The 13,204-nt window shown below is 56.0% G+C and overlaps 1 protein-coding gene across 1 annotated transcript in view; it reads left to right on the top strand.

Moving 5' to 3' along the window:
- The window catches only part of SLC2A1 (solute carrier family 2 member 1), an 11,498-nt gene extending 892 nt beyond the window's left edge, over positions 1–10,606 (top strand). Inside the window, exons 2-10 of the mRNA XM_057419407.1 lie at positions 3,870–3,962; positions 7,823–7,983; positions 8,178–8,418; positions 8,746–8,908; positions 8,982–9,169; positions 9,278–9,382; positions 9,484–9,585; positions 9,870–10,073; positions 10,326–10,606. Of these exons, the coding sequence (XP_057275390.1) occupies positions 3,870–3,962; positions 7,823–7,983; positions 8,178–8,418; positions 8,746–8,908; positions 8,982–9,169; positions 9,278–9,382; positions 9,484–9,585; positions 9,870–10,073; positions 10,326–10,523 (1,455 nt within the window). The 3' untranslated portion in view covers positions 10,524–10,606. The remainder of the gene's footprint in view (positions 1–3,869; positions 3,963–7,822; positions 7,984–8,177; positions 8,419–8,745; positions 8,909–8,981; positions 9,170–9,277; positions 9,383–9,483; positions 9,586–9,869; positions 10,074–10,325) is intronic.
- The last annotated feature ends 2,598 nt before the right edge of the window (positions 10,607–13,204 follow it).

Raw genomic sequence — 13,204 nt, 5'->3', positions numbered from 1 at the left:
GATGCCACAGGAACAGGGATCTTATTCTTCTCTCTTCCTTGTTTTCCCTCCCCATCTTTGGCGAGCTGGGGATCCCGTTTTCCTCGCGTTTCGCCCTATGTTGGTATGGGTACGTGGTGTTTCTGAAGGGCTTTCTCTCCGGGACTGGCTCTTCCCCAGCGCCAGGCTTTTTTTGGGAGAGCTTTGGGGGTGGGAGCCGGGAACGTGACTCCTGGCAGCGCGGCCATGGGGCCGGGAATTAGCAAGAAATTTGCTCTCCTCCTAACGAAGAAACCCGATGCGCTTGATCCCGGCCACCGGCTCGGCGCTGGGGACACACGCTCCCTTCCCTCTGCCACCCTCATAACTGCCCCATTAGATGAATTAGGGTTAGAAAGGCTTCATTTGTGTTAAAGGTAATTAATTGCAAGGAAGGGGTTTGCTGCCATGCTTAAAACCCGAGGGGGTTTTGCTGGGGGGGAAGGGATTTCTGTCGGAGCAGCCTTCGGTGGGATGCTGGGGGTGCCGGGACGAGCTCACCCCTCCATCCCTCAATGCGATGGTTCCGTGTTATTAAAGCAGGACGTGCTTTTATTTGGGCTGCTCCAGCGCTTTTGCCTGCGACAACATCTCCCGGGCTTGTCGCAGACGCTGTTGCGGTTGCAAAACTCGAGCGGATCGAGTCGCCGTCCCCGGCTGACCTTTAAGGATGAAGGGAAGGAGGGGGGGGGGGGAGGATAAATAAATACATAAAATAACGCAGCTCCAACCCCGCGGGTTCGATAATCCCCCCCAAATCTCAGCTGATCCCCGCGGTGCCAGCGTTACCCTTCGCTTTGGATGCCAGCTATCCCCCCATATGTGGCTTTAACCCGGCCTTCGGTGGGTGCGTAAGTTTTTCCTGGGCCGGGAGCCAGCGTGCGGCCGTGTTATCCCGGGTAATGGCCGGGTCTGGATCGCTTCACCCCGGGCCGGCGTGCCCTGTGCTGCATGGTGGCTGCGTGCCCTCCCCGTGCTCACCCCCTGCCTCCGTCCCGGCTTGGGACAGAGCCTCCGGGATGGTCGGTAAAGCTTCGTGGCTGGCTTTTATGGGCTCTTTAAATGTGGATCTTCCCCAGATTCCCTCCTGGGACACTTTCTTATTAACTATTAATTGTTTTAAAGGCATTATTCATTTCCGTGTTCCGCGAGGCAGGCAATGTCCCGAAATCCTTCCGTGCTGGAGGAAACTGGGTAGAAAAAAAAACCGAGTTGTAAAGCTAAAAGGTTTGGGGGTGCTGCTCTCACCCCACGGGCTGATGCTTCCTCGTTCGAGCGCTGGAGGAAGCAGGAAGCAGCGAAAAGAAAACGGGTTTATTAAACTTACAAGTGCTGTGCTCACCTTTCCCTAAGGTATAGCCGGGCTTAGGGCGGTGGGGGTGTGGGGGGGATGTGTTAACACAAGCGTTGGCTGGATCCGGGCAGTAAATCAATTTATTGCACAAAAGCACGAAGGGGACTGATGTTGCTTTGGGCTTCCCCCCCCCTCCGTCTCTAAACTCCTAATAAAGCTGCTGTTTTCTGCGAGCAGTTAAAAAAGAGCCTTAAAGCACCCCCCATGTGGCCTCGCAGGAGTTGTCCATGCAAGGCTGCTCCTAAAAACCAACTTTCTTTTTTTTTTTTTTCCCAATTCCCTAACTCGCCATCTTAAGCCTCTCCTTTAATGGTGAGGTTAAAGCCCAGACGCGCCCGGATCGGGCCGGGCAGCAAGTTTGGAGCTGGGAAGGCAGAAGCGAGCGGGAGGAGCTGACTCACGCTGACCCTGCCTGGGAAGAGCCTCCAAACCAGCCGCTTCCCTCCAAGCTAGCCCCATCCAGTCATCAAAATACAGAGTTTTTTATGCTAGAGGTTAACAATACCGAGGGTTTTGCTACATGGTTCAAACACAACTTGTTTTATTCTCGCTGGAGGTTAAAAATCTAAGGGTTTTCTTCTCTTGTAGAGGTTGAAATTGCAAAAGTAACTTCATTTGTTAGGCTCTGGAGGGGCAGTGGCAGCGCTAGGGAGAGGGGGTGTTGCTGCCTGCCGTGTTGCCGGAGCAAAGTTCGTGCCGGTGCGATGCATCCCCATCCCTGCGGCGCGGTGCCGCCTGTGACTCACCGACCTGCTGGGGCGGGTGGGACGGCCCTGAGGGATGCACAGGGAGAACTGCAACCCCAAACCCTAGAAACACCCCAAAACACCCCCAAAATTCTCGAAATACCAAACCCCCTCATTTTTCAAACAACATTTACCCACGCGTGGGTTGATTTCAGCGTTCCCGGTGTTGCCTGTTGCAGTTTTCCAGAGCAGCAGGCGGATGGAAGAGGTTGCAGTTGGAATTTGGGATTTTGGGGGGCTTTTTCCCCCCTTCTTTTTTTGGGATGCCAGCACCTCCCCAGCCTGGTTTTGCCCTCTCAAGCTGGGCGTTTGGTTCTCAGGGTGGGTTTATTCAGAAGCACCGAACAGAACCCAGTGCCAAAACCTCCCTGATTAGTTGTGTTGGGGCCAAGCCTAATTAATGGGCTTCATTAACGAAGCTGCCTTTATTCCCTGTTGTTTTCTCCCTACAAACTTTAACACCGAGGGAGGTGGTTTGGCTGGAGAGGTGAGGTCAGTAGTTAAATAAAAGAGGAAGAAAATGCTTCTTAAATAAGAAAATACATTTTTTTTTCTCATGTTTGCTTTGCTGTGGTCCTTCTGATTTAGGGGTTGCTTTTAGGTGGGGTCTGACCAGCACCAATCCCTTGGGAATCTTAATCTGAGATGCTGGGGGAGCATCCCTGGGTCATGCACCGGTACCTGGGATAACTGGGGAGAGAGCGCAGACCCCACAGTAAGGGGCTTATAAATTTCACGTGGATCATCCCAAAGCTGATTAACGGGAATGTGGGATCCTGGTTCTTGGAGCTGAGTGCTGGGAAAACCTCCCGCCTGGGATAATTGGGCTGTTAACGAAGGTGGCCCAAGCACTGGCCTGCCCTGACCCTGCTCCCGAACAAGGCTCTGATTGTCGTCGGGGCTTAAGCAGGAGGAAGAGGAGGCGGGCGAAGGGGCTGCCAGTAGCCGGGTTTTGCTCAGTGACTGTTAATGAGGCTCTGATGCAAACCCGCTTCGTTAGTGTCCGGCCAGAGCATCCCCGCGCCGGGGCATCCCCGCACCGGTGCCGTGCGCGGTAGTGTCCCGCGTTGGCGAGCTGCCTGTGTCACGTGGAGCTTGTGGAGAGGACCTTGCGTGCCCAGATAAAGTTCCTGGAATCCCCAAACAGTATTATTGTGGTTTTGTTAAGCTCAAACTGCTGATTTTGTGATTATATTTTTTTTTGCCCTTTAGCCCACGTGGATGCCATAATAAAAGCAAGTTTTATCCTGTGTATTCATGATCACAGGGAGGGCTGAGGGGGGACTTACCGCTCTCTAGAACTACCTGACAGGAGGTTGTAGTGACGTGGGGTTGGTCTCTGCTCCCAAGGAACAAGGGACAGGGCAAAAAGAAACAGCCTCAAGTTGTGCCAGGGGAAGTTTTGACCGGAGATTAGGAACAATTCCTTCCCCAAAGGGTGCTCAGGCATTGGAACAGGCTGCCCAGGGCAGTGTTGGTGTCACTGTTCCTGGAAGTGTCTGCACCGTGTAGACAAGGCCCTCAGTGCCATGGGTTAGTGGTGGCCTTGGCAGTGCTGGGGAACGGTTGGATTTGATCACCTTAAAGGTCTTTTCCAGCCTCGTTGAATCTATAACCTAACAAGCATCGCTCCTCCTCCTGCAGCTCCCTGGGGGGAAGCGCTGGGGTCCTCTCTGATAGGGAGAGGGGGGGGGACATAACTGGGATCCCAACTTTAACCCCTCGTTGTGGCTCTCTTCCCCCTTCTGCAGATGACGGCCCGCCTGATGCTCGCTGTGGGAGGAGCGGTGCTGGGTTCCCTGCAGTTCGGCTACAACACCGGTGTCATCAACGCCCCGCAGAAGGTGAGAGTGCTCTGGGCCACAGCAAAACTCCATCCCCTCTGCCCCAAAACAAACCCGTGCCTGCTGCCAGCCTGACTAAAATAGAACATCCCACCAGGCAGCTTACTGCCCGTAATGGGATTGCAGTTAGCCAGCTCCCGCCTTCCCGGGAGAATTAGCTTCCTCCTTGCTTAGAGTTTTTTTTGCTGGGAAAAATCCCAGGAACGCTTGCAGGATGCTCGCTGGGTGGGACCGGCATAACTTTTAACCTCGGCTCTGAGCAGGGCTCTGCGAGTTAACTGGGGTTTGAGTCATCTGGAGAGGGGGAATGGCCGCTCCAATGCGAGCTTTGCATCCCAGAGTGTCGGGGCAGGACGTCCCTGGGCAGCCGGAACAGGCTGCGTTTGAAGGACTATGGAGAGCGTCTGCTCCGTCCTCAGCATAGTGTCAGCACCCTCCAGCGACTGGTAGGTACGTGGGAGCCCGGAAAAATGTGACATTCCCCAATTTATATGGCTTTTGGAGGTATTAAAGCCTGGGAAGCGTTAGCTCAGAGACCCCATGTGGTGCTTGCAGGGTGCCCTGGGTAAAGCTTGGCTGCTGGGGTGAGGTGTGGAAGGACAGATCAGGGCCCATCCCTGAGCATCATGCCATGCACTGCCCTGAGTAACTGAAACCACCGAGGCAGGATTCAGGATTCACACCGCAAGAGGGTTGATCCCGTTACCAATGAGTGGGCTGCAAAATTCCACCTCCATTGCCAAAAATCATCCTCATGGGAGAGAAGACCCTGTGCAAAAACTTCCCGGGCCCCGTCAGCATGGAAAGAGCAAAAAGACGTGATGTTATTCGAGGAATTGCATTAAATTGGAGTCCCAGTTGAGCAGCCTGAGCAGAATTCCACGTGTCTGGAGGCTGCGGCTCCCATCTGCTGCATGCACCTGTCTGCTGAAAGCATCTTCCTGCTAAAAATTCCTGATCCCTGCTCGCCTTCCCCTGGACCAATCCGCGCTGGTGATGTTTGTGCTCGGCTGGCAGAGAGCATCCTCCTCTGGAGACGGGCAATAGGAGCAGCATTGGAGATGGCAGCGAGCTGGGCAATCCCTGGAGCTGTGCTGAGGAAGCTGCTTCCTGGCTCCTGCCCTTGTTTCTCCCCAGGCTTCGGCTCCGCGGGGAGCAGTGCTCTGTAATTACCTCCCGGCATCCCTCATCCCAAGGACACGGGGATTCCCTGCGGCTGGAGGACTTTTCTCCATCCTCACCTGATCCAGGAGATGCTGCTCGGGATGACATGGATGGGACTGCATGCAGACTGGGGCTGAACTCTGGTTCCTGCAGACCCCCAACAGGGGTTGCCTCAGCTTCCCTCCTAGGATTGAGCTCCCAGGGCTGAGGCCAGGCCCAGGCTGAGTGTTTTAGGGGTGAGTCACCCAGTGAGTGACTCTGGGGCAGAACTGATGGGGGAAAGGCTTTGGGGTGCTCTGTATTGAGGGCAGGATGAGTGTGGTCTGGGGTAGCAGGACACTGGGCACGAGGGTTCATCCCACCTTTGGGGGGATACACTGGAGTGCGGGATTGGGTCTGCATCACGATTCAGGTTTGGGATGGGGATGCATTGGGGTGCAGAATGGAGATGCATTGGGACTGGGATGCATCAGGGTGCAGGGTTGGGGTGGGAATGCGTTGGGATAAACTGAGATGCAGGATGGGGATGCATTGGGGTACAGGATTGGGATGCATCAGGGCACAGGACTGAGATGCATCAGAGTTGGAATGAGAATGCATTGGGGGACAGGATGGAGATGCTTTGAGACTGGAATGCATCAAATGCAGGGTCAAGATGGGAAATACATCAGGGTGCAGGATGAGGATGCATCAGGATAAATTAGGGTACAAGATTTGGGTTGGGATGCACGATGGGGATGCATCAGGATTTATTGGGGCACAGGATTGAGAGTGGGATGGATGCATTGGGGTGCAGGATGGGGATTATAGAAACATGGAATCCCAGTTTGGGTTGAAAGGACCTTAAAGCTCATCCACCTCCAACCCCTGTCACAGGCAGGGACCCCTTCCACTAGAGCAGCTTGCTCCAAGCCCCTGTGTCCAACCTGGCCTTGAGCACTGCCAGGGATGGGGCAGCCACAGCTGCTTTGGGCAACCTGCTCCGGTGGGGATGCAGGATGGGGCTGCGCTGGCGTGAAGGATTGGCACAGGGGTGCAGGACTGGGATGCATCATTCCCTGGGCTCCAGCAGCGCAGGGGCAGGAGCTCTGTTGGCCTCGCAGCCGGGCTCCTTCCTCAGGCTGGGGCTGAGCACTGGGTTTGTGCTCCTCTTAACAGAGTCCTTCCTGCTGCTGGAACAGCAGCCTGGTGCTTGTGGGGTGCTTGCAACGTGACGTGGGGAGGAGATGACTGGGCCAGGGCTGGCAGGAAACACTCGGCTGCAGTGAAATGAGGGTGAGAGAGTGGAAAAAAAAAAACCAACTTTGGGGAAGTGAGACTGTTTTTGTTTTTGTTTTTTTTTTCCATGCTTCTCTCTTTAAATTCCTTTTAAATCTACTTTCCCAGCAGCTCATGGTGGGTTTTTCATCCATCCTTTCTTGCAGGAGGAAAGGGCACTGGGATGGTGGGGGTATTTGGGTGTTAAGTTTTGCTAAGCCAAGGCACAGCCCAGAGTAGCTCAGGCAGTGCTGGGACATCCGCTGTCACTTGCCTTCGGTTTTGTCTGCTTCAAGGGGAGAGAGCAGGAGGTTTGGGGGAAAGCTGAGAGGAACTCAGAGCACCACAAGGATTGGTGGGGTGTGTGCAGGGTCCTTCCCCCCACCAAGGGCCTGGCCTGGCTTATTTATTCTGGTGATGGTAGGAAAAGAGGATGAAGCCCCCAAAGCATCAAAGCCTCCAGGTGAAGCAGGAGGCAAATGGAATCACTGAAGTATTGAAATCCTGATGGTTCAGGGCCTTTGAAAGCTTAGGAAAAGAATGAATTATTGGGCCTGATGGTGAAGCATGGGGCGTGTTTCTGGCACTGCCTCTGCCAGGGGCCTTCATTTGTGCTGGAAGTGATGGGAAAGCCGTGCTGTGTGCAAACACTCCATTGGGACACTTGTGACACCATTGAGGCAGCGAGGCCTCGGGGCCTCTTTATGGCCAGCAGCAGCTTCTCCTGCTCACCCTAGATCTCTGCTCCTCCCTGTTGAGCCCTTTGCTCTTTCGGCTTGGGTTATGGGTAACCCTTCCCTTGAAGCTTTTGGCAGCGGGCTGGCTTTCAAAATACATGATAAAATACCTAAAATATATGAAGAAGGGTGTTCTGTGAAGATGGCAATTCAAGAGTGTCATGGCTGCTGGCACTGCAGCAGCGTGGTGGTGGTGCAGAAGTCTTGTGTTATGGAAGTGCTGCAGGAAAAAAACCCTAGAAATGGACTTGGAAGGACTGTCTGAGGGGATGGGATGTGATCAGCCACCCGCGTGTCCCTGCTGTCTTCCTCACCTTCCTCCAGCATCTCTGTGCCTCCAGCGGGGATGCAGCCACCTCCCTTCCTGCCTCCCATGTCCTGGGGAGGAGCGTGACCTCGCCATGGCTGCCTGGCGAGGCACAAGAGGTGTTTTGGCAATGCCTCTCCTCTCGGCAGGGCAGGACCAGAACCCGTCCGGCTGCATTTCCCCTGTGCATCCCATCAGGTTCCCTCCCTTGGGGCTGGAGCCGAGCCACCGGCCGGGCGGCTCCCGGCCCCGTGACGCATCGTCTTGCGAGCCACGCGCCAGCCAAGGCTCTGTGGTGGCTGGGCTGAGGCCGGGCAACTCGGAACAGTGCTGCCACAGGTGAAACGGGGCTGGGTTTGACTCACGGCTTTGTTTCTCCCTGCTCCTTTTTGCAGGTGATTGAGGACTTCTACAACCGCACGTGGCTGTACCGATACAATGAGCCCATCAGCCCTGCCACCCTCACCACGCTCTGGTCCCTCTCTGTCGCCATCTTCTCCGTCGGAGGCATGATCGGATCCTTTTCCGTGGGGCTCTTTGTCAATCGCTTTGGACGGTGAGTACTGAGGGTGGTGAACCCGCCGTGGATCTCAATGGGGGTTGTACAGCCTCATCCCACCCAAGCATCCCGGCGGGGGGTGGCTTTGGGCATCTCCCCCCTGCCCAGAGCTGATGTTTAGGTTCTCCTGACACCCCTTCAGCCTCTCAGCTCACTGTGGGCCTCACCACCCTCCTCCCTTCCCTTTGCAGGCGCAACTCCATGCTGATGTCCAACATTCTTGCCTTCGTGTCAGCCATCCTCATGGGCTTCTCCAAGATGGCTTTCTCCTTTGAGATGCTCATCCTCGGCCGCTTCATCATCGGCCTCTACTCCGGCCTCACCACCGGTTTCGTGCCCATGTACGTGGGTGAGGTATCACCCACTGCGCTGCGGGGCGCACTGGGGACCTTCCACCAGCTTGGCATAGTCTTGGGCATCCTCATTGCACAGGTAGGTGCTGGGGGGGTGTTCCCTCATCTTTGGTGCTGATGCTCATCAGGCAGTGCAGGGGATGGGGTTCCTGCAGCAGCACAGAGTTGCCTGTGCTGTGCACTGTGCACAGCCCTTCAGATGGAGCTGGGGTGGAGGAGGGATGGACCTGGAGATCAGCAGGAGCAGGTTTGGGATGGGTAGTGTCGTGGTATGGGGTCTGTTAGCCACCTGGAAGCAAGCAAGATGTGTCCCTCTGGGTGGTTGGGCCTGCAGCACACCCTTGAGCAACAAGAGTTAGGTCCAGCTTGAGCAGGGAAACGTTGGCTCAGCCCCTCTCATCCTCAGGTCTTCGGTTTGGACTTGATCATGGGAAATGATTCCCTGTGGCCACTGCTCCTGGGCTTCATCTTCGTGCCTGCCCTGCTGCAGTGCATCATCCTGCCCTTCGCCCCCGAGAGCCCCCGCTTCCTCCTCATCAACCGCAACGAGGAGAACAAAGCCAAGAGCGGTGAGTGACCCCTGAGCTCGTCCCACCACACAGGAGGCTCCTCGGCTGCTCCTGACTCCCACTCTCCTCTTAGTCCTCAAGAAGCTACGGGGCACAACGGACGTCAGCAGCGACCTCCAGGAGATGAAGGAGGAAAGCCGGCAAATGATGAGGGAGAAGAAGGTCACCATAATGGAGCTGTTCCGCTCGCCCATGTATCGCCAGCCCATCCTCATCGCCATCGTCCTGCAGCTGTCCCAGCAGCTCTCGGGGATCAACGCGGTGAGTTTGGGGGGTACCTGGATGCCGGGGGGCAGCTGCTTCACCCAGGACTTGGGTTGATCTGGCTCCAAGGCCTGGCTCCTTTCCTCATGGCCCTGCCCTTTGTAGGTCTTCTACTACTCCACCAGCATCTTTGAGAAATCGGGTGTGGAGCAGCCCGTCTATGCCACCATTGGCTCTGGTGTGGTCAATACGGCGTTCACGGTTGTTTCGGTGAGTTTTGGCTCATGGAGCCCTCGCTGGGGTGGATGTTAGAGATGAAGCTTTACTCCAGGCTGGGGATGTGCTCATGGACACGTGTCTCCATCCAACAGCTCTTCGTGGTGGAGAGGGCCGGCCGCAGGACGCTGCACCTCATCGGCCTGGCCGGGATGGCGGGGTGCGCGGTGCTCATGACCGTTGCCCTGGCGCTGCTGGTGAGTGATGGGCATTGAAGGGATGGGTGAGCTGGGAGGAGGTTGTGTGTGCTGCCCTCCTCTGGGGTAGCTCAAAGAGGGAGGTGTGGTTGGAGAGCGCAAGGAAGGGCTGGTCCTCCTGGAGGTGACGACTGACCCCATCTCTCTGGAGGTCCCAGAACTCCAATCTGGAGAAGCCTCACGGCTTCTCTGCCAGCACCACACCCGCACAACTCCCACCTCTGGGACAGCTGATGCTTCATCTTCCTGCACCGTGCCAACCTTTTCTCTCTCCCTTGGACTAGGACCAAATGTCCTGGATGTCCTACCTCAGCATCGTGGCCATCTTCGGGTTCGTGGCCTTCTTTGAGATCGGCCCAGGCCCCATCCCCTGGTTCATCGTGGCAGAACTGTTCAGCCAAGGCCCTCGTCCCGCTGCCTTCGCTGTGGCCGGGTTGTCCAACTGGACCTCGAACTTCATTGTGGGCATGGGCTTCCAGTACATCGCGGTAATCATCTCCTGGGGCTCGTGATGGGAATGGGGCTGGTGTAAACCTCACCTACCTGGAGCCTAAACCCTGGGCCAGATGGCTGGGGCTGAGGGATGGAACTGAGGAGAGCAGGGAGTGGAACCTGCTGGTCCTTACAGCTCTCATCCCATTGGGATGTTCGATGGTGGGGAGGCCTCGGGCACGTGCTGCAGTGACGGGGCAGCGGCTTCATCCACACCCTCACCCTTCCTTCCTCTTCCCTCCTACCAGCAACTCTGCGGCTCCTACGTCTTCATCATCTTCATGGTGCTGTTAGTCCTCTTCTTCATCTTCACCTACTTCAAGGTGCCGGAGACAAAGGGCCGGACCTTCGACGAGATCGCCTCCGGCTTCCGGCAGGGAGGAGCGGCTCAGAGCGACAAAACCCCGGATGAGTTCCACAGCCTGGGCGCCGACTCGCAGGTCTAACCCGCCGCTCCGGGGCTGAGCTTGGGAACGCTCTGTACAGACCATGGCGCGGGGCCGCGAGCCCCTGCCCCGGCTTCCCCCCCCCCGCCCCGGCTCCAGCGGGGACGGACTCGACCCATTTTATTATCAAGTTTTATTTCTTTTTGTTTGGGTTTTTTTTTTTTTTCCTGCTAGGAACGATTATTTTTTGTTTCTTTTGGGGTTGTTTCTTTGGTTTTAGCTGGTTTCGCGTCCAGGATTTCAAAGGCGATCGATGTTTTCCAGCCGGGGCCGCGTTCCCTGGGCTCTGGAACGACGCGACGGGTCCCTCGGCGAGCATCACATCACGTTAGCGGAAGGTTTTAAAGCTGGAACCTGTTTCATGGTTGTTTGATTTTTTTTTTTTAACGTTCTAATCGTAGAAAAGAAAAAAAAAAAAAAAAAGAAAATCACGTAAATTGACTAAACCTAAAGCCAGGACGGGTGCAAACCCCCACCAGCTCTTTTTTAACGCAGTCTAACTGATTTCAAGCCCCCCCGGGGGGGGGTGTCGTGGATGGCGATTTTCCCACCCGGGGCAGCGGTTGGAGCGCTCGGGTGTCCCGGTGCGGAGCCTCCGCTTTGGTTTAACCTGGGCAATATTTGCCCGGCAGCCCCACACTACAGCCCCGGACCCAGCTCCCCTCCCCGCGCTGTGTATAGACTGGAAGATATTTATATTATATATATTTTTGTTCCGTGGTTGTTCATAGGAGCCCTTTTAAGTTATAGCGTTTGATTCGACGAGCGACGTACTGTAAATACTCTCGGCGTATAGTCACGTTGTACAACGTCTCCACAAGGTACAGACGCAAAGGGGGTAGTTTTATAGCGACGAGGAGCAGCTTTGTCCACGGGTAGGACGACTTTTGTATAGTTCAGTACCTGCACTGTAGTTGTACCTATTGCACTGAGTTCCAGGCTGTAGTATATTAAAAACAAACCCCGGAAAATACCTGTCCTCTTCAGAGATAACGGGAATGATCCCGGCACATCCCTGAGCGCAGCTGTGGGAGCTCCCAGCACCTTCCCCGAGCCACAGGCAGGGCTTGAAGTAGTGTTTTTTCAATGTATTTGGGTTGGAATTGATTCAATGTGAAAGAAAATAAAGGCAAAGGGGAGGGGAGGAGGGGGGGGGATATAAATCACTCCACAAGTTCCCTGTGCTAAAGCCCTTGTGGCGCCTGTGGGGTTTGGTTTAAAACCCAAGTGTATAAAGTGAAGTGCCCAGAGGAAGGTGCGTGGAGCGCTCACAATAAAGGAGGATGGACGCAGTGACCTGGCCTGTGCCTTTGTTCCGGGGTTGGGAAGCTTGGGGCATTGTGGGCACCCTCCAGCACTGTGTCCTCCTCATCCTCCCACCTGTGCTGGTGTGTAGGTGCCATTGTCTGGGCCGGGGGGGTACTTTGCTCCTACAGAGCCCCCATCGCTCCTCTGGGTCCCTGTGAGGATTTTCCACCCTAGGTATAAGATTCCCGGTTGCAAACCACCCCCTGGGGGTCCCAGCCCCTCCATGGATCCCAGCCCTGCCTTGGATGTGTGACTGTGCAGGGCTCCAGCACTGCCGGGCCTGCTCCTGGCAGGGTTTGTTCCGACCCCTCTTTCCCTGCCGAGGCACCAGGACCTGCAAGTCTGAACATTCCAGGCAAAGAAATGCTGCTTTTGGTCACTTCAGGCTCTTTCTCCTCTCCTCACCCCTGGGGCAGGTGCGGAAGCAGCTGGTGCAGTGCAGGAAATGACTAAAATCCTTCAAACCACCCCAAAACCACTCCTGATTTGCGCCAGGCTCTTCCCAGCGCCCGCCCCAGCAGTTCCTGAGGTGCTCATCCCAATGCACAGTTGATTTCCATGCTGTATTTGCAGGGTGAAGCTGCCCGGAGCAGCGGTCGGGAGCCGCTGGTCCACGGCGCAGGCTCAGAGCACCGGGATTACCGGCACAGCTCCAAATCCCCGGGCGCTGTGACCCAAATCCCCCATGACCCAAAGCCCTGTGCCAGCAGCACGGTGTCCCCTGCTGTGGTGGTTACAGCCATAGAGAGGACCAGTGAGGATGGATGCATCCACAAGCATCTCCCATGGGATATTCGGAGGGTCCCCCCCGGCCTGGCTGCTGTGAGCCCCATCCAGCACAACGTGTACCCACCCCAGCACAGGCTGCAGTGGAGGTGTTCCCTTCACCGGCAGCACCAACCCCTTCTAATTGCTCAGGTCCCAGCTTGACGAAGCGCTCACAAAGCCAGGCCCTGGCCTCCATCCCGCTCCCGCGAGGCAATTAAATGCCCTCATAAATCCTCCTGAAGTAAATGAGACTTAATCACGGGCTTAAAGCCGAGCCCTGTTCAGCCCTTGGCAGCAGCAACAGTTCCCCCTCAGCCTCTCCCAGCTCCAGGAGCCTGGCCCACTCACCAGGGTCCCTGTTGCCGAGGGTCACGTATCCCCCTGCCTGGCTCTCACCGCTTCCAAGGGTAGAATCCCATGGGAGCAGCAGAATGGGGTGTGCTCGGTGGGGGCTGTGGGCAGCAGCACACAGTGCCACAAGGGGACAGCTCCTCCTTCGGAGGCTGGCATCGCAGTTCATGGGATGCCTGCACATTTACCCACATCTCCTTTGGGTGGGAAGCTCTGATTGGAGCTGCCTGGTCTGTTTGCCCCCCCTGATGGCT

The sequence above is a fragment of the Pezoporus wallicus genome, unplaced genomic scaffold (genome assembly GCF_028554395.1).
Source record: "Pezoporus wallicus isolate ANWC-B61680 ecotype Strahan unplaced genomic scaffold, APGP_CSIRO_Pwel_v1 contig_11183, whole genome shotgun sequence".
Classification (NCBI taxonomy): Eukaryota; Metazoa; Chordata; class Aves; order Psittaciformes; family Psittacidae; genus Pezoporus; species Pezoporus wallicus.
The sequence above is the reverse complement of the archived record's forward strand: the minus strand, read 5'-3'. Positions and strand labels throughout refer to the sequence as shown.